The 21,081-nt window shown below is 33.0% G+C and overlaps 1 protein-coding gene across 1 annotated transcript; it reads left to right on the top strand.

Annotated features, from left to right (window-relative positions):
• The first annotated feature begins 10,414 nt into the window (after positions 1-10,414).
• LOC149899526 (UDP-glycosyltransferase UGT5-like) lies at positions 10,415-20,843 on the top strand. The gene is made up of 9 exons (XM_090114022.1): positions 10,415-10,561; positions 11,353-11,440; positions 12,071-12,263; positions 13,059-13,256; positions 14,327-14,546; positions 14,817-15,036; positions 15,550-15,769; positions 16,116-16,337; positions 20,810-20,843. The coding sequence occupies exons 1-9, from the start codon at positions 10,415-10,417 to the stop codon at positions 20,841-20,843; spliced, it is 1,542 nt and encodes a 513-aa protein (XP_089970148.1).
• Positions 20,844-21,081: the final 238 nt, after the last annotated feature.

The raw sequence follows: 21,081 nt of genomic DNA, 5'->3' as shown, positions 1-21,081 counted from the left end.
AAACTCTTCAGCATTATAATAAACTTAATATTATAATGCTCAAGAGTTTGTTTGTTTGAACGCGCTAACCTCAGGACCTACTTTTCCGATTTGAAAATTTCTTTCGGTGTTAGATAGACCATTTATCAAGGAAGGCTATAGGCTATAATTATTATATCACAACGCTAAGACCAAATTTACAGGAGCAGAGCAACGTGGGGCACAGCTAGTAAGAAATATATAAATTAATAATAATAAATAATATTGACGATGAATAAATAAAATGTACCTATGACGGCAGATCTTTCTACCATGATCTAATACAATAAGTATCCAATATAATCCAATATCTGTGATTATTTTTCCGACCCAAATATCGACCAATAGAATTGCACCATTCGACGTCACGTGGACAACCTACATGGTTTATACTGTTAATTTTTTGAAAATTTTCTCTGGTCGTTGACGTCAAACTGACAGGTTGAATTCAATTGTGAAATAATTATTGGCCGACATTTGGGACGGAAAAATAATCTCCCGAATACCACACGAGCTTCAAAATTATCTGGCATTTCCCTCAAGGTTCCCTGCAAACAAATAAAGTCGTCAAGTTTTTCAGGAAAAATCACTCGCGCTTCGCGCTCGTGATTTTTTAACCTTGACTAAAAACTTGACTCCTTTATTTGTTTGCAACGAACCTATCGGAAAATACCCGATAATTTTGAAGCTCTTGTGGTATTATAAGTGATAATACCAAACAATACAATAGATAAGTTATTAGAGTGCAACTGTTATAAAATATGATAATGAGTCAACATTGAAAGTAGCGGCTATAACTCAGATGAGATGAACATAAACTAATTTATGAGATTTATTACGATTAAGATTTTCATTTCACCCGTGGCTTCCCCTGCATAAGCAAAGGAAATTTCCTTGTGAATTCGATATTTCAACGTTACAAATAGCATATAGCATATACTCCTTACTATCTCTAGACACAACAACCGACGTGTGTAAGAAACAATAACGAATATCCGTAGCATATATTATCCGGGTACCTCCCTTCTGATGGTACCCAAGAATTATGGAAACTCAAGCATTTATTTATTCAATTATACCTCTTATAAACACACTTTTGAACCGTCTTATCATTTTTTAACATTTACCACCGATTCGGAAAGCAGATAGATACTGCTTTCCGAATCGGTGTTAAAGAAGAAAGAGGTGGAGAAGAACCAGCAAGAAACTCCATAATTGCTCTTTTAAAATCATGTCAATGTTACAATTTCATTTTACATAATATGTAACTTATATCAAACTACATTTACAATTAGAATATTAATACATTATTAGTAAGAATAAACCCAATAATTTGATTACTAAGTATAAGAGCTTTCTATAAAAATACCTTGCATTTTAGATATTTTATGCACTAAAGACAATTCCGTGTCTCGATTAAGAAATCTATACTGACTTTAACGTAGACGATTCGTGCCTGGCCATGTTCGAATAAAGTCTAATTAGAACTGGTCGGACGCTTTGCGAATCTTAAACGGGACATAGTGTAAGAGCTGGTGAATAATTTTTTTTACCAATGTTTTTGTTGTTAGTTAAACTTCTCTTCCAAATAAGATATCGGACAGTTATTTCCATATTTGTATGAAACAATTGCTGATATTTTTTCATGTGAAGGAATACTCTCTTAGAAAAAAAGTTGCAAATTGTTTCAGAAAATTAATATCTCTTCAACTACATTAAAACTTTTATCGTCAACTGCATTAATGCTTCAAAAGTTTAGTTTTTACTAGATTTCCGCCCGCGGCTTCGCCCGCGTTTGCAAAGGAAAATCCGCATAGTTCCCGTTCCCGTGGGATTTCCGGGATAAAAACTATCCTATGTGTTAATATGTGTGCTAAATTTCATTGTAATCGGTTCAGTAGTTTTTTCGTGAAAGAGTAACAAACATCCATACATCCATACATCCTTACAAACTTTCGCCTTTATAATATATTATATTAGATTTAGTTACTCTGTATAATATAACCACGTTTATGACATAATAAACTGGTCTTTTTTTTTGTTGCCGAACCAAAAATATAGACAGAGCCACAGAAAAACTGATTATCATCACATAATATAGCTTATTTTCAAAATATTTCGCTACTAAATAATCCTAATTGGTAAGTTAATAGAGAACCAAGTTATAGGTTTATGGAAAAAAAAGAAACAAAAATGTGTTTCATTTTTAAACAGCAGCTCTTACAGTAAGACATTTTCGCAGTATTTGGTTGCACAATTTCCTGGGGGAGCTGTTATAAAATACAATAATTAGTTAGTATTTTCCACAAGATTCGCCAAGTTTGTTGATTTTCAACTAAATGTACTTTTGCTTAGTTACAACTTATAATGTAGGTGTACGAATTATTCTAGCACACAATACCATGAATATTTAGTTTGTGTATCGAAATGATTAGGTAAAAATTTTTACTTGTGGGAACTATTTCTTTTCGAATAATTCATTTTCAATACTATATTTTATAGGTCAATTTCAATTCGAATATTTAATTGCGTCTGAATTATTTTTTTATTCAACTAGCGGTCCGCCCCGGCTTCGCCCGTGGTACATGGTTACGTTTTCTCTACATAAAAACCATCCTCGTACTTCAAGGAATATAAAAAAAAAGAATTATCGAAATTGGTTCAGCCGTTCTCGAGTTATGCGCTTACCAACACATTTTGCGATTCATTTTTATATATAAGAAGAAGATAATGCCACTACACTACTACTGCCATACATAGGATTTTAGAATTCCAATTTTAATTCTGCCATAATTTTCAAAATATAACATCGTCCCATACCTAATTAGAGAAGCTAGAAAGAGATGACTATAGTTTTCACAGTCACGTTGATTGCATAATCAGCCCTAATTTCGAACTTCTAACTGAATTAATAGTTTAAAAGCCCAATCCCAACTATTTAGTTATCTTGGTCCAAATGATCATCCCTTATTTTATGTGCAAGTTAAATACAGACCTTGTTACTATCATGTGTATAGTCGTAAAGATAGAAGCAATTTATGAAACACTAAAATTGTTATGAATAAAGTTTGAAATTTTGGGCTTAATGTCTATGGCATAAATTTTCAAATCTATTCATTAATATTAACTATATAGACCGGGAGATACTGACACAAAATTTCGAGTCATTTGTAACAGGATGGCGGTTCTACAGGGGTCTTAGTACGCAATGACAAAAAGAAAAACGATGGTGTGAACGCTGGTACCGGCGGCTTAGTCGCGTGGGCGAGTCGAACTCGTCGTAAAAATAGCGAAAGTCAAACGATTTGTAACACAAAAAATTTAGAATTTACCGATAGCCCATAAAAAAGAAGTAGGCGGTAGTGTCATGCCATACTTTTCCGGTGTGACTTACAGCCCGCCATACCGACGCAAATGTGTTGATTTAAAAAAAAACAATTCAACCATTTGTACCAGGCTAACTTTTGCACAGGTAACCATCGTCGTGTAGCCATTTACGAAAATCACCATACCATACTTTTCGGACGATTCCAAATGGTCGCCATACCGCCGAAAATCTGCAAAAATTTTTTTTTTCGCCAAACTTTTTGTACCAGTATTGCATTTGGATTTTTGGAGAGTATTTGATAAAATGTGACCATTATTATATTTGCCATACTTCTAGTAGGGGGAAAAACTGCTGCCATACTTCATAAATAAATTTATTATTAATTTATAGAAGTGAAGATTTCTACCACCTAGATCTTTGAAATTTTGTATTTATATTTGTTGAACCTCAAACTTATAGGAAAGATGAATGCCATACTGTTACAAATCGTTCAAAATACGAATAAAATCATACAATAAAAAAAAAATCTTATACACATTCGCCACCTCCCACAGGTATGGCATTATCACACTTCTATTTATAATCATTCAGGAGTTGTTGAAAAAAAATTTAGGGTGTTACAAATGGTTCGGCGAAAAAAAAATTTGCAGATTTTCGGCGGTATGGCGACCATTTGGAATCGTTCGAAAAGTATGGCATGGCGATTTTCGTAAATGGCTGCACGACGATGGTTACCTGTGCAAAAGTTAGCCTGGTACAAATGGTTGAATTGTTTTTTTTAAATCAACACATTCGCGTCGGTATGGCGGGCTGTAAGTCACACCGGAAAAGTATGGCATGACACTACCGCCTACTTGTTTTTTTATGGGCTATCGGTAAATTCTAAAATTTTTGTGTTACAAATCGTTTGACTTCGCTATTTTTCCGACGAGTTCGACTAACGCCCACGCGACTAAGCCGCCGGTACCAGCGTTCACACCATCGTTTTTCTTTTTGTCATTGCGTACTAAGACCCCTGTAGAACCGCCATCCTGTTACAAATGACTCGAAATTTTGTGTCAGTATCTCCCGGTCTAATAATAAAGTTTATTCATGTTATTAGTGGAAAAACAAGGAAGTCGTGCAAGCACATTTTCGTACAAGCACAATTATTATAAGACTTAATTAGGTTTATATGCAAGTACATTCAGTAATGAATGTTGTAATAAAAATTAATATTATCACTACATGGTATAGCTAGACAGCTTTTTCAGCTCATCTTTAAACCTACGCAACGGATTTCTACACATTCTATGAGGTTTTTTTAATAGATACCTATAAGGTTGAGAGGTTTTATTTAGTACATAATTCTCGACAAAGCGAGCGAGCTCCACGCGGAAAGCTAGTATTAATATAAATATGAACTAACGAGAAACACTAACACAGGTATTCATGCAATTTTCTGATAGCTCTATAAAATTTAAACTTCAAAATATTTTAGAATGAGGGTACTTGTACAAACAGCGAGTGAGGTCACAAAATTAGCGGTTTGCGAACGGCTTAATTAAAACATGTTTCACCGTTGGCCATTCTCTAGTTGCGATTTTACTAATTTGAAACCAGTTTGTTTGTCATTTTTGTGATGTTTACTTTTTAAATCAGAAAACTAAGTAGGTATATAATATAGGAGTATATGAGTAAAGTGTATAGGAGTAAAATGGCTTAAATTTAAAGGCGATTAAAGGCACTTTTAACGGATTTTAAATGCGTGTTAAAATAAAAATATTGTGTATCCTATACCTACATAATAAGTCGTATTTGAAATTTAAAATATTTGATAATTTCTTAAATGTGAGTATATCGAGCAAAATCAAACACAATAAAATAATAATAATTTCTTTTAGTACATAAAAGATGTCAACAATTATTAAATTTATAGTATCTCTGTCCTTTTGATCTGCTAGCTTTTCAAAGATGTCTCTATTTTCACGATCGATTTCTCAAAGTAAGAAGCATTCATATAGAATCGAAATATAATATGTCTCGCAAAGTGTGTGCAACATTGAGTTAACTACAAGTTTAACTGAAGATATTGAAATATAAGATACGGAAATGCTCTTAATTAGAAGAAATTAAGTCTGCAATAGTCACAAATGCAATTTGTCTTTATTTCTTCAACAATAAATTATGTAATACGTAAAATTGTAATTTGTTTGTTGTTGAAAAAAAAATTAACGGATTTTAATCGTGATGTATTTATTCATTATACAGTTGAACCTCGATAACTTAAACCTCGATAACATAAAAACCTCTGTAACTTCACAAAATAATATGTTCCCTTCCCATCAGAGCCCAAAACCTCTTTAACTTAAAATACGCTACCTCTATAACTTAAATAAATAATCTCTATATTGGCCCTCAATAACTTAAAGAAATGTTTCCACAACCTCTATTACATAAATTTTTTTGTCAATGAGTCATTTTGAAAGAGTGTCAAAACAAAAGGTTTCGGTATTTATTGCTTGCACGTGTTTACTATGTATTGTTAACGTAAACAATACATTACCTATTGTTTGCTTTATCGAAATTCTTCAAAGCTTTGCGGCGGTTAGCTTTATGACAACGACTTACTTGCATCATAAGTTTTTGATCGTTGTCCTGGAAACATCACTTTACTTACTGTGTGATAAAACTGGCTTAAAATTAGTCCAAAAAGAAAACTAACAACCCTCACCTATGCTGATAAATTAAAAGCTATAGAAGCAGTGACAAATGGATAGACCCTTGATAACTTAAAACCTCTATAACTTAAAATATTTCGTGTTTCCCTTGGACTTTAACTTATCGAGGTTCTACTGTATTATTTACCCGACGCGACGTATCGCACACTGCAGCAAGCGTGGAATGAATGTGGTAGATGATGATGATAATAAGGAATCTATTTTAACCCACCTTTCTATTGCCGGGCTTTTACCATTTCACCAACGAATCAATCAAAACTCTTAGCCATAAATAAGTAATTATGGTGGCAGTACACATTGGGCCAACGTGTTGGGCCAACGGGTTGGGCCAACGTGTAGAGAGCTACTTGGCGGTATGTTGGCTTCATTAGCCTAGTTGGCGCCAATATTGGCAGGCCAACCGAATGTTGTCGGTTTTTTGTGCACACATCAAAGGATCTTGGCGCGCTCCGCAAACAGCGTTCACACATTGGTGTCTTGTTCAGTTTGTTGTTACGCGTCAGCGGTAAAGGCTTTGTCAGATAGGACGCGTATTTTAGCGCTGCGTAGTAGCGCTGCAGCGTCCTGTTTTAACGTCGCGCGGGGCTTCGTCAAACAGAACGCTTTAGCGCGCGTTAGGACACAGCAATTGATATTATTAAAGCTGCATGTTGTTTACATAATTATTACTTACGAACAAAACAAGGTACAGCGATATTATCTCCGGAGTCGGAAGAATTTTTTACTTACCAGTTTCATTAATTTCTTCTCCGATTTGTGCCCACAATTTTGCCTTCATTGATATATCTTTATAGTTTATATGAACTATCCTTCGTATTATATAAGCATGGATATTTTCTAACCAATTCTATCAAATTTTCGGTCATTATGCAGTATTTTATTATTATTTTACGCCTATTAACTCCGACGCTAAAATAAAATTTGTAAAAAAATACAACACCCGACGTTAAAGCGTCCTAACGCCGCGACAGAGCGTTGCGTACTACTAGCGCCGGCGCTCTGTTTGACGGTATTCTACGATGGTAGTAGAACACATCTTAGCGTCATATCGCGGCGTCAACTTAACGCTCTGACGCGCGCTAAGTACGCGTCCTGTCTGACAAAGGCTTTAACAGTATCGTTGCGCGTCAATGAAATTTACGTTTAACCATGTTCCAATAGCGATGGAGGCCCGAGGCGCCGATGTGGACAAGCAATGAGGTTTTACAATTCGTAGAATTGTATCGACATGAAGGAATAATTTGGAATCCACGGCATGAACTACACAAAAATAAAAACCAATCTCAATAAATCAGATGTTTTATTTTCTATTTATTATATTATTCTAGATGTTTTTCTTATCTCACTTTCATACAATGCGATAAAAAAAATATATTTATAAAATGAGTAAAATAGTATTAAAAAGTTACTTGTTCTTAAAAATTAAATAACAATATACAATGAGCATGGTTTTGATCAAATTGTGCTTTATTACATAAATAATATTATCATTTAATATAATAATATTATATAATCTTTAAAGTTTCGTTTTATAGATAATTAAAATTAAATTAAGTGTAAAATGTACACATTTTAAACATTTGAAAAAATCTAAACATAATAATGTTTTATTTATACAGAAATAAAAAAGGACAATAGAGATTGGAAAATGGTATGATCGCAGACGGCAGGGTACATTCATTGTTATTGATGCACATGTACGTAATAATTAAACGCACTGTATAAATAAATTGCCGCGGCTGCAAGAACTTCTACGGACTACGTCCATCCTTGAAGCGCCAATGCAGAATGATCAGTACGCCAATGTGTGAACAGGAATCTTGATATCCTTCATTTTTTCCCAACACGTTGGCCCAACGCCTTGGCCCCATGTGTACTGCCGCTATTAGACAAATAGCATTCACAACGAAACTAGGTAACTTTGCAAAGCTATTAAAGCAAAGTAGTTTCAATTCTTGGCACTACACTTCGGCAATTACAAGTTCTGGCCATTTAACTCAATATCAATTTGTTAACTGTCTTGTATTTATTCAATCTGCATTAATTGCGTGGAAGAAATTACTTTTAATGTCTATGTGTGTGCTTGTACAAAAAGTGGCTTGACCAATCAGCAGCTTTCGATTTTCTACAAAATGAATTTAGTCTTGGGAAAGGACTGCAATAAAAATACTTTTGCCGTTTTCACGATACAATATTATCTAATTATGATCATTATTTATAGATTACCATATTATATGCTAATACTCAGGGATCACGTACATATACAGCAGTGAAATAATTTAAAATATTAATGGAATCACTCCTGAGATTAGCGCGTTCAAACAAACAAACTCTTCACTTCAGCTTCAAATTGGTATAAATCTTACAGTGGAATGCGTCAGCTCTGAGTCATTCAATTAATAACTCACGTATCTATAATATTAATTGTGATAAGATTTACATTTTTGCGACTCCCAGACAAATCTGATTGTTAATAAAATAATATAAATAAATATCAGATACGATATTTAAGCCTATTACATTTTGTAATGTCATCATGACTGAGAACTATAGATTTTTATAAATATCTGTATATTTTTAAACATGATTTGAAAAACAGGAAAAAGATAACGCTCTATGCTTTTAGAACTGACCTAATAGTTTGAGATTATAATTATTTTTAGTCTGGTCTAAACAGACCTTCAAGAACTTTGAAGAATAAAGCACAGGCAGATTTAAAAAAACTATGAAATATAAAGAGCAGAAAGACATTCAAGAACAATGAAAAACAAAGCAGACAGACGTTGATTTCATTTTGACTTAAAATTCTTTGCAGACCTACGTAGTACATATGCAAAAATAGCTTCGAAGTCATTGTCTATGAAAACATTCGTACCAATTTTAAGCTATAGCATCTATGCAATATCATCCCAATTTCTTGATACATTCAAACAATTAATTGAGCAGGTAATCACACGTTAGAAATGCATAACATCATTTTGGATAAGACACGTACAATATTAACTCCACCGCCCGTAAGGATACTGACTGTCAAATAAAAAATAAAAAAAAAACTTAAACGAAATCAGTCCATCAGCTGTTTTAGAGCTACTATACCACAGACACGCAAAAATAGACATCAACTCATAAAACTAAAAACAACAAAAAATTTTAATTTATTTTATGGCGGTACCATGTTTGTCAGAAGTCATTTTTTCTGATAGTCACTGCCGGTAATCGAACCCAGTTCTCAGGCTAATCCGATGCGATAACCACTGTACCCAGGGGTTATGGTTATTCATACAACAGCTGTTTGCTTTGAAGATAAACTCAAAGTCAAAACTCAAACTCAAACATTCATTTATTCAATTAGACTACTATTTAGTAGCACTTTCGAATCGTCATTACATAGTATTTTTAACGTTTACCACCGATTCGGAAAGCAGTATCTATGGAGAAGAATCGGCAAGAAACTCCATAGTTGCTCTTTTAAAATAATGTCAATAAATTTACATAATATGTAACTTATATCTAACTACAATAATTTTTTGATAATTTTTTGAAAGTCACCGTATTTAGATAGGTATATTTTGTTGTTATACCTACGCTACTAACTTCAAACTCAGCTAAGCTATCCTTGTGTGCGGTCTTGGCTGAATATTACAATTAATATGAGTTTTTTTTATAGAATTGCTGTATTAAATTTTCCATAGTACTAAAAATTTTGGAAATAAGCTTTAGAATTTTATTTTAATTAGGTACTTCTACTTCTACTTAGCTTAAGGTACGTAAGGTTTATCTAAATATTGTGTTATGCAATTTGTAGTACCTACTGTAAATATATATTGTTATATATATTGTTACATTTTATAAGTTTTTAGTGACTTTTATCTTTTAACTAGCTGCTCCGCGCGGTTTCACCCCCGTGGCTCCACTCCTGTTGCCCGTAGCGTGATGAAATATAGCCTATAACCTTCCTCGATAAATGGGCTATCTAACACCGAAAGAATTTTTCAAATCGGATCAGTAGTTCCCGAGATTAGTGCGTTCAAACAAACAAACAAACAAACTCTTTAGCTTTATAATATTAGTATAGGTTTACTTTTTTCTAATTTTATAAGCTTTGGAAATAGAACTTAAGTTTCTTCTTTTATCTTTAAATTATTAATTAGCATTGTTTTAAATATAATGAAATGTCTACAAACTTTTTTATTTTGATTTATCATTTATTTATTCAAACAAAAACTTTTTTTTCAGACAAAGCTCCAACACAATTTTTGAAATTATTGAGACAAAAAATGTTCCATGTTTTATAGCCTCAAAATTAATAAAATTATTCATCAAGCAATTTTAAAACAATAACTACATAATGTATATTCGGTATTTACTACTATTAAGTACATTAGTAGTGTGTAGTAATAGTTATAAAATCCTAGTAGTGTTTCCACTACCATCTAAAAGTCATTCCATATTAGGAGATGGAGTAGTAAATGCTTTGGCAAAAGCTGGACATCAGGTAAGATGTTATTTTGTTATATCTTCTATATATATAAAACTCAAAGGTGACTGATATAGTGATCTATCAACGCACAGCCCAAACCGCTGGACGTATCGGGCTGAAATTTGGCATGCAGGTAGATGTCATAACGTAGGCGTTCCCTAAGAAAGGATTTTAGAAAATTCATACCCTAAAGGGGTAAAATAGGGGATAGAAGTTTTTATGAAACTTTTTATTCCTTGGATGTATTTGCATGAAATTTAGCACACATATAGAGGGTAACTTGGATAAACACATAGCATAGGTTTTATCCCGGAAATCTCACGGGAACGGGAACTATGCGGGTTTTTCTTTGAGAACGCGGGCAAAGCCGCGGGCGGAAAGCTAGTTGGGTAATTAATTGTTTTATTTTATTGTTTTTCAGTATTAAAGAAGATATCTACGAAACATATTATTGTGGTAAAAAGGCCTCGTGTATATTGTGATTTAAGATTTTTATGTAACAAAACAATTAAATAATCTTCTTGTAAATAAATAAAGCTCATTATCTGTCAATCTTTTTTTAACTTTACGTTACTTATAGCACGGATAAATATTTTCATAAAGCCAATTCGAAATGAAAAGAAGTCAAAAATAATCTAAAAGGCTAATATTTCATGCTCTAGTTAATTTTATATGAATGAAAGGTCATCTATAAATCATCTATAAATATACCTATAGAAATTCTTTTACCTTCACATGACCCATTTCGTAATACTCTCAAATAATATTTGATCTTGTATGTCTACACCAAGCATTCATATTTACAGGTAACCTATCTTACATCACTGCCTAAAGGAAAAGGACCGTCTAATATCAGAGAAATCGATTTAAGTATGGATATTAAACCTCTTCCAGGTAAGTTCTTATTATATTCAAAAATCTATTCCTTAAATCAATATTTAATAATCTCTTCTCAATGATGAAGATGATAATACTTGATAATTTTTAATCAGCTTATTATGTGAAAACTTCGGTTACACTGTTACGTGAATATCGAAGACTAGCTGCTCCCCGCGGTTTCACCCCCGTGGCTCAGCTCCTGTTGATCGTAGCGTGATGATATATAGCCTATAACCTTCCTCGATAAATGAGCTTTCTAACACCGAAAGAATTTTTTAAATCGGACCAGTAGTTCCCGAGATTAGCGCGTTCAAACAAACAAACAAACAAACTCTTCAGCTTTATAATATTAGTATAGATTTTATTTAAGCATATCAAAGAGACTGTAATGCACTTGTAAAATACAAACTTACTTGCTTGGGTAAAAATAAGGTATTTTGGAAGTTTATCATCGGATTTAAAATGCAAATAATGTTTTTGTTAGTTATTTTATGGATCAAATTTAAAAATGCACGTCAGTTTAGAATAATTGATTCATCGCATCTTAAATTTCATTCTGTTTACTTAAAGATAATCGGAACTTTATTACCATTTCAATTTATATTTAATGTAATTTAATTTAACATTATACATCTTTTATTTCAGAAAGTGTCAATGACATGAAAAATTTCTTAAATAAAGATAAGAATACAGAAAACATAGCATCACTCGTGACTTCGTTGTACAAAGTGTATAGCCTCGTTCTTGAGAATAAAGGCGTACAACAGTTAATAGACGATCCCAATGAACAGTTTGATGTCATTATAATTGAGTGGTTCCTTTTTAATTTTGTCTCTGGGTAAGTTTATTTTTTTTTCCATTCCTTAAAGCAAGTATCAGCAATCATTTTTGACTTTAAAAGGTCTTGTACTGCATGACCACAGAATACATAATAGTAGCTAAACGCTACAGAACGGACACTCTCCGCCTCCCGCCAAAATTAAACTTACCTCACCCCCGCGCGATCAGACATAAAATGGGCCATATTTTTCTGCAAGGACGATACGCAACGAAGATTGACAACATTAATCAAATTGACTTAAAGTAATTTTATTATTTTGGATTTGTGATTATCGTTTTTCGTAGAAAATGGTTAGATATTGTGCTGTTTACGGATGTATTTCATCAGAAAAACGCGAATTTTTTTTTACGCTAGCCACAAATGTGCCAACCATAAAGCGTTAACACACACATTTGCAGTCTCTACAGTGTGACTGTCAAAACGATCATTTTGTATGGAGTGTCCGGGGTGTGGCATGACTATAATTTGAATTTGAATTGACTACTGCATGGTTATACTTCAAATTTGATACAGAGAGAGAGCGAGAGTTACTTTTATGGCTGTCAATCGTACACACAAATCACTTGCTTCTTTTTAGTTAAATCTGTGAACAATCACCTCCACTAGATACATAATATAAAACAATGTCGCTATCTTTCCCTAGTGAACTGATTTAGATGCAGTTTTTTTAATTGATAGAATGGTTCTTTGAGGAAGGTTTTCGTACATAATTTGTTAATATTTTGACAAAGCGGATGAATCCGCGCGTGGAAGCTAGTGAAGTATAAATTATGTAATACAACTATATACCAGATTATCCGCTATATTCAAATGCCCATACATCTGGGTATCCACCACGGATCCTGGTCGAGAGGTTCTCCAACTAGCTGGTGGTTCCATCAACCCAGCGTACGCACCAGATTCCACCTCCTTCAATGTACCACCTTTTAACTTCTACCAGAGGGTGTATGAACTGCTGTATTTCCTGGGATCAGTGTATAGAGAATACTTGTAAGTCACTATACTAAATATTCTTATCTTGTTAGTAATAATTATGAAGAAGTAAGATTTTTGTGTCTGTTTTTTATGGCGTAACTCAAAAACGAATCGATAAATTATAGAAATTCAAGTTGTCATGTTTGCATATTATTTTTTTATCCAATTGCGCCAGAAGGAGAATTTTGTCTGTGACTGTATAGCTTTTTAACTTTATATACTGCTTGATACTATAAATTGAGTTTATTAGATCCATCCAAATTGTTAGAAATACACTGGACACAATAAACTGAATTTCTGCCTTTCGACTATTTACGTATGACCATTAAGTAAGATAATAATTGAAGCTCTGACTTTCATTCAATGTTATAAAATATAAAGTTATTAATAGCTATTCCTTTTTAAGCGTATAATAATCTGCATTATATCTGTGTCTAATTTCTACTGGTTAGGGAGCCAGGTGCAAATTTGGTTAACTATTTCCTCTCAAGAGATAATTCGTCAGACGCATGAGAGTATAGTATTATAAAGCCTCGTGAACGTCAGCTGGCGCTCGGTTGGGGGGGGTGAGCGGTTGAAGCCTCCCACGCACATAGGAAAAAAAATACATTCATTCATTCATTTCCTCTCAGCTAAAAATTTGTCAAATTGTAGCTAACCCAATATCTCAACGAAAAAAAAAATAGTCAGCTGGTTACAACATGGTGTATTATACGTCAGCTGGTGTCTTGAACATGAAAGTTAAATTTAAAGAAAAATTTATTTTCCGTTATTTCCTCTCAAACAAAAATTTACCTGATGATAGCTTATATGTAACTGTGGATAAATATATATGTCAGCTGGCTGTATCTTGGTGGAAAAACCGTCAGCTGATACGGGAGGCTACAACCGCTCTTCCCCCCAACCGAGCTCCAGCTGACGTTCACGAGGCTTCATAATACTATACTTTGATGCATTTTACTAATTACCGCTTGAGAGGAACTTGGTCATAAAATCTGCTGCTGGCTCCCGGACCATACAATTACAATTATACAATTCATTTATTATTATACAATTTATTTATTTATTATACAATTCATTTGCAGTATCTTCAACCCACTTCAATACAAGGAGTACGAGAGAATATTCGTACCAGCTATCAAGAAACGCGGCCATGCTGTTCCTACAATGGACGAAGTGGCTTTCAACGCATCTCTGATACTGAGCAATTCCCATCCATCTATGGGCAAGGCGATACCTTTACCGCAGAACTTAATACCCATTGGAGGGTATCATATCAGCCGTAACGTCAAACCTTTACCTGAGGTAAGTTTTTACGAAGTGAATTATTTTTCTGGCCGATTTTAATTGCTGGAATCAATAGGTAAACCTTAGAAACTCATTTGAATGACACGATACATGCTTGCAATCAGTCTTAGTTTTGTTATTTCATTATGTTTTAAGTGATATTTTTTAATAATATGGTTGCTTACTGACTTTTATAAGATTCAAAATTCTATTTGCAAAATATAATATACTGTTTGTGTAATACAACATTTTATATGAAATCATATTGTCATTTTGGATTGTTCACAGAATTTACAGAAAATACTAGATAACGCTAAAAATGGCGCAATTTACTTCAGTATGGGTAGCAATTTGAAGAGCAAGTTGTTCCCTATTGAATTAAAACAACGTCTATTGAAAATGTTCAGTGGATTAAAATACACGGTTTTGTGGAAATTCGAAGAAGAACTGCCAGGGACTCCGAGCAATGTTCATATTGTTCAATGGGCACCACAGCAGAGTATTTTAGGTGAGAACTCTTATACAAATATACAGGGTGGAGATTTTCTATCAGCCCCGGAGGGAAAGTAGGTACTTTAAATACTGGAGACAGCAAACTTTGCTGAGAGGAAACATTTCTTTATTTTTAAAAAGAAATAGAAGTGCATTCTAAGATTTTCGATAATTCACTTGCTTCGACCGGGAATCGAAGTGAATAGAAATTGAAATAAATAAAGTTATTTCATTTTTAAATTCGACACGACTGTATTTTAGTCGAAGTATAACATATAGAACAACAAATATAAAAAAGGCTTACATTAAATCTAAAATCTGAAAATTTAATATTATAATACACTTTGTTCGATTTTAATTGAAAGAAATACGAAAACAATGAATTATATTTCAAATTGCTCACATTACCGGAGCCATGGCGATGGGAAAGGAAGTATTTCATTATTTTTAATAATGATTTTTAATCAACATACCCAAAACGCCGGAAAATTATCAATTCGTAGCTTTTGTTCATTTGTTTTTATTTCAGCTCATCCAAACTGCGTCCTATTTATAACTCACGGTGGACAACTTTCAACGACTGAAACTGTTCATTTTGGAAAACCTATAATAGCAGTCCCAGCATTTGCTGACCAGTTTATAAATGCTGAGAGAGCTGTGCAACAAGGTTTTGCTAAGAAGGTTGATTTGTCGTACGACCTGGCTGAGGATATGAAAGTCGCTATTGAAGAAGTGTTAGGTGATCCTAAGTAAGTAAAATCCTCTAAAAAGATCTTTGACCTACTTCTAATGGTGACACAATCGTGAAAAATAGTTAATTCCGAATTGTGAGTACTCTAGCTTTTAAGCATTTTCGATGATGGGAATCCATTAATAAAGATGATATGAAAACTCTTCATATTAAATATTGTTTGTGACATAGATTCCTACACTAAGCTATGAATTCAAAAGCTGACAGCACCAACAAATGCTTATGTGGTGAAACCATAAGGCGCTCAAACAGCTCGATTACCTGATCTATTATAAGAAATTTAATATACAATAATTTACATCGCATTTCTCAAATGATTCTCTAACTTGTAAATTCAATTCCAGATACACAGCCAAAGCTAAAGAATTATCCCAAATATACCACGACAGACCAGTCACTCCTGACAAGGAGCTGGTACACTGGGTGGAACACGTGGTGAAGACCCGTGGGGCTCCCCACTTGAGGTCACCAGCGCTCGGTGTGCCACTGTATCAAACGCTTTACTTAGATCTACTTGGTATTATAGTGACGGTGCTAGTTTTAGTCGTAGTTGTTGTTAAAAGACTGTTATTGTATATAAGAAGTGGTAATATGAAGCAGAAAAAGCAATGATTTTGAATGAAATAATTAATAAATGTTTTTAAGGAACTATGTGTTTGTATTTACCTTCTCAACGTTATTTTGGACACATGAGATCAATATGTTTTTTTAAATATAACTCAAATATATTATGGAAAAAATACATAGTCCCTCAATAAAATTATTTGGGTAAGTTTATCGATTGGTAGGAATATAATAACAGTTCTTATCAAGAATTTATAAAGTGATAGTAAATTCAAATGATTTCCATTAAATTTATTATTGGCATTTTTAATATTATAGTCATGAATTAATTTGCAGCATTACAGAATAAATCTTCAAAATTTCACAAATTCATTAAGAGTTTTAATTATATATGGTGGTTATTTAATGTGATTCATTATTTACAAGCGCGCGGTAATGACAATTAAAGCATTTATTATTCGTAACACCATTATTATTATTTAAATGATTTATAATACATTTACGATTTATTTTATACAACAGTCAAATTACGAGTATATGATCTGAGGCCATCTGAAGCAATACATTTTTACAATTAATTTGTAAATCCATAGTTGAAAAGCGTCATTGTTTAGGGTTCCCTTTGGTATAATTTAATTTGGAATTAACATCTACTTATTTATGACAATTCAAAGTATACAAATACAATCCCTATTTATATACTTCAAACCAATGATATTTTTGTTTCTATATATAATATCATTGCCTCAAACTGCACTTAATTAAAATCTTAATAATTAAAAATATATACATACTAGAGGTCCGCCACGGCTTCGCCCGTGGTACATATTTCGCAATAAAAGGTAGCCTATGTCCTTTCTCGGGTATCAAAATATCTCCCTACCAAATTTCATGCAAATTGGTTCAGTTGTTTAGGCGTGATTGAGTAACAGACAGACAGACAGAGTTACTTTCGCATATATTATAATATTAGTATGGATTTTAATTCATGCAAAATTACATTAAGTACTGAATATGAACAAAATTAAATTTAATCTCCAGCCGTCGTGTTTAATAAGCAAACATAATTTCCAATAGATTTATTCCTGAATCCATAAGCAATAAAAATATAACAATACAAGCTACAGTAAGTGAGACATATTGCGTAGCCAGCAAACTAGACTACGTGTGGGGACTGTTTAATGAATAACATAGATGTGGAAATACTAGAAGAGCCTAAGTTAATCCATACTAATATTATAAATGCGAAAGTAACTCTGTCTGTCTGTCTGTTACTCAATCACACCTTAACTACTGAATCAATTTGCATGAAATTTGGTATAGAGATATTTTGATACCCGAGAAAGGACATAGGATAGGTTTTATCCCGGAAATCCCACGGGAACGGGAACTATGCGGGTTATTCTTTGACTGCGCGGGCTATGCCGCGGGTGGAAAGCTAGTTTCTAATAAAACAAAAAATAATTATAAATTACGCATTTTTTGTAAAACATAACATCGTAAATGCGTCATAATATGAGTATCACCAATGAAATGAAAACTGTTTTTATTTACGGAAATACTCTGTCTGTTTCGAAGGAAAAGACATGCTTCTATAATTATAGTCGAAACTAAAGCATAGTACAACGTTATGATATTCTATGAAACACACTAATAGTGCAGGGACCCCGGATATGCTTATTTAACACACTATAGTCTCTACATAATATTATAATAGCCTACAATAATTAATAAATACGAAATTAAACCATCGTTATCTATTGCTGTGATGAAATGAATTGATAAAGATTTCTCTGTCTGATACTGTGCCTATTGTCTGTTAAGCAAACATTAATGAATCAATTTTAATGCCTTGAATATATTATAAATAAATATTTTTCAAATAAAAGCATTTCCATTACTTTAAATCTACGTTAAAACTCAAGTCGATAATAATTCGATTTGTTCTCCGTATAGTTTTTCTATTGCCGATGTGGTCTTCGAAGAAATTATCCGATACGAAATAAAATTATGTCAACTCACTTCGACATACAAGTCTTATATTTTATATTTTTGTTTTAAAATTGTTATCCTCAGAATCATGGTTCTACGTACAAAAAAATAGCACTGAATGCTGTAGCTTTATAAAAATTTGCTTGTTAATATAAATAATAAATAGCAGGCGTAATGATATGTACTATTGTTAATATTTAAAAGCTAAAAATTTTGTTTGTTGGAACGCGCTGATCCCAGTAACTACTGGACCGTTTTCAAAATTTTTCACAGTTGAATATGTAAGTGTTCTCTGAGTGCTAAAGACTTAAACTACGGGCGAAGCCGGGCAGAACTCTACCCAACTTATTACTATTATTATTTAGTCAATAGAAATAGAATTTTAAAGATTTCTTACACCATACATAATTAATAAATACGTAATAAATACATGTCCTTTCCTACGAAGTCGCCTGGAAGCGATTGTTGTTCAGCTTTAAGGCCGCCTCTTGTACTAATGTTGCCTTTTTGTCATATTGTTCATTTTCGGCGTTATTATATTATCTACTTTGTACAATAAAGTTTTATAAATAAAAAAGACGTGTGGCACTCGGGGATTGCCGCGGTAAAGCTATTGCATAGCATGCCTTCACGCCACACCTCCGTGTCCGTCGGAGTGGGGAGCGTGAGGTTTTTTTGTTACGGAATTGCTCGAAACCGTGCTCAAGGCCCGCGATAGAAGCTATGCAATAGCTTAATAAATAAAATACATATAGGTACTTATCAAAACCATCTGGGAACTAAAGCTAATTACATCTAGTTTTAGAATATTCTAGAATTCACACACTTCCTGTAGTTCCTAAGTGCTAATGTAAGATATTTAGCACCTTAAAAGCGAGTTGCGGGTTATAAAATCTTTCAAGTTGAATTTAATGCACTTTGTTGGGAACTTTATACACCGGGAACGTCAGGTAATAAAGCAAAATGATGATATGAAGCTCTTATGATAACGGAGTTTGTGTACGAGGAATCTTCAAACTATATCTGTATGAGAAAATATAAATGTAAAGCATGCAAAGATGAAAGTATAAATAAGTTTGTCTGGAAGAAATCGCTCTAAAGCGATAAGACCGCCGTTTGTACTCAATTTAAGCTATATTTAAGTGTCTGTATTTCTTTTTTATTCTCTTTAAGTGCAATAAAGAATTGATGAATAAATAAATAAATATGTTTTGTGTCTTATTAAATAGCAAGCACATGAGCAAAAATGCGTATTATATCATATTATTACGTTAGTAATAATAATTATTAGCCCTTTTTTGTTTTTCTCTGTCTGTGAATTTGTTTGTCCCGTATCTACAAAACGTCCGGGTCCATGTTAGGAAATGCGATTTTCAATATAGTATTGCTTTATGCCATCAAAGTATATTATAAGCAGCGATTCTGAAGCTCAATAAAAAATAATAAGAAAGCATAAAATGTGCCTTTGAATGGCCTATGACGATGAATTAACACGAACGAAGCCGCAGCAGAAAGCTAGTAGGTTAACATGTAACGCAATATAAATGAGTCAACTGTCAGGACTATAAAACAATGGACAAAATCTCTACAAATTAACTGAATCGAGAAATCGGATGATTTCAAAACAAAGAGTTTTGTTCAAATGTTTTGCACTCTGTGGCTTTAGTTTTAGTCAAATAATTTAACTGTTTATAATGAATATAAAAAATGTTTTATTTGAACACTTTTTTATATACCTACTACGGGCAACAGGGCAGTATTAATAAGCACCGGCCATTATTAATAATGCCCACGTTCGAAGGGCAAAGTGCATACACAATGTATTCTATTTTAGAGAGTTATAGAGAGTTATTTAATTGAGAATGAGTTATTTAAGGCCCAGAACAAGATGGCGGAACGAGCTTGATTCCCATTTAGCAAATTGGAGCAAAATTGATCAAAATAGGGAGAAATGGATTGAGGGAAGAGAGGCCTTTGCTCAGCAGTGGGACAGCCATGGCTCATAATAAATAATATATAAATATATTTAATTCTTCATATTATTATTTTCTACTATAGTAGATACGTGAATTTTCTGATCATCCGTTAAATATAGGGTGTGTTCTATCTTAAATTATCTTTGTAAAAATTTCATCCACATCGTTCCAGCATTCGTTCCTTAATATTAGTAAAAACTAACAAACATCCAAACATTAAATCACAAATTATTTTCATAACCAATAAATAAAATAGTACCTATTACTATCGATAGAAAATGTATTTTCTAATATCGAACCACCATGTAAATTGTACACAATGTTGCGGGCAACAGCTAGTCAATAAGTTCCTGAGTATACTGTAATAAGTCCGGTTAGGGTTACCAGTTTAATCCAGCTTAAACACTTAATAAAGAGTACCCCGCACAAAGAGTTTTAGATCCGTATAGATATTTATAATACTAGATACGACATATCAATTAATAATGGAATATTCAAAATTAAAGATTTACAAAAATTATTGAACGTGATGATGTTTGAGTAACTCTATTCAAAAACAGTTTTATCCAGTACTATCCGTCCGCCCCGGCTTCGCCCGTGGTACATATTTCGCAATAAAAGGGAGCCTATGTTCTTTCTCAGGGTCTAAAGATTGTCTGTGCCAAATTTCATCAAAATCGGTTGAGAGGTTTAAGCGGGAAAGCGTAACAGACAGACAGACAGAGTTACTTTCGCATTTATAATATTAGTAAGGATCGTATGCTAAAGTTTATGCTAA

The sequence above is a fragment of the Colias eurytheme genome, chromosome 20, assembly GCF_061535395.1.
Source record: "Colias eurytheme isolate Ceu_HAF_F1 chromosome 20, ilColEury1 Martin Lab GWU primary, whole genome shotgun sequence".
In the NCBI taxonomy this organism is placed as follows: Eukaryota; Metazoa; Arthropoda; class Insecta; order Lepidoptera; family Pieridae; genus Colias; species Colias eurytheme.
The sequence above is the reverse complement of the archived record's forward strand: the minus strand, read 5'-3'. Positions and strand labels throughout refer to the sequence as shown.

Excerpts from the sequence above, each read along its gene's own strand:
- LOC149899526 (XM_090114022.1), top strand. The coding sequence starts at position 10,415 with ATGTATATTCGGTATTTACTACTATTAAGTACATTAGTAGTGTGTAGT. Across the intron at positions 12,264-13,058 it reads CTTTTTAATTTTGTCTCTGG|ATTATCCGCTATATTCAAAT; the intron begins GTAAGTTTATTT and ends ACTATATACCAG. Across the intron at positions 16,338-20,809 it reads GTAGTTGTTGTTAAAAGACT|ATTTACAAAAATTATTGAAC; the intron begins GTTATTGTATAT and ends TCAAAATTAAAG.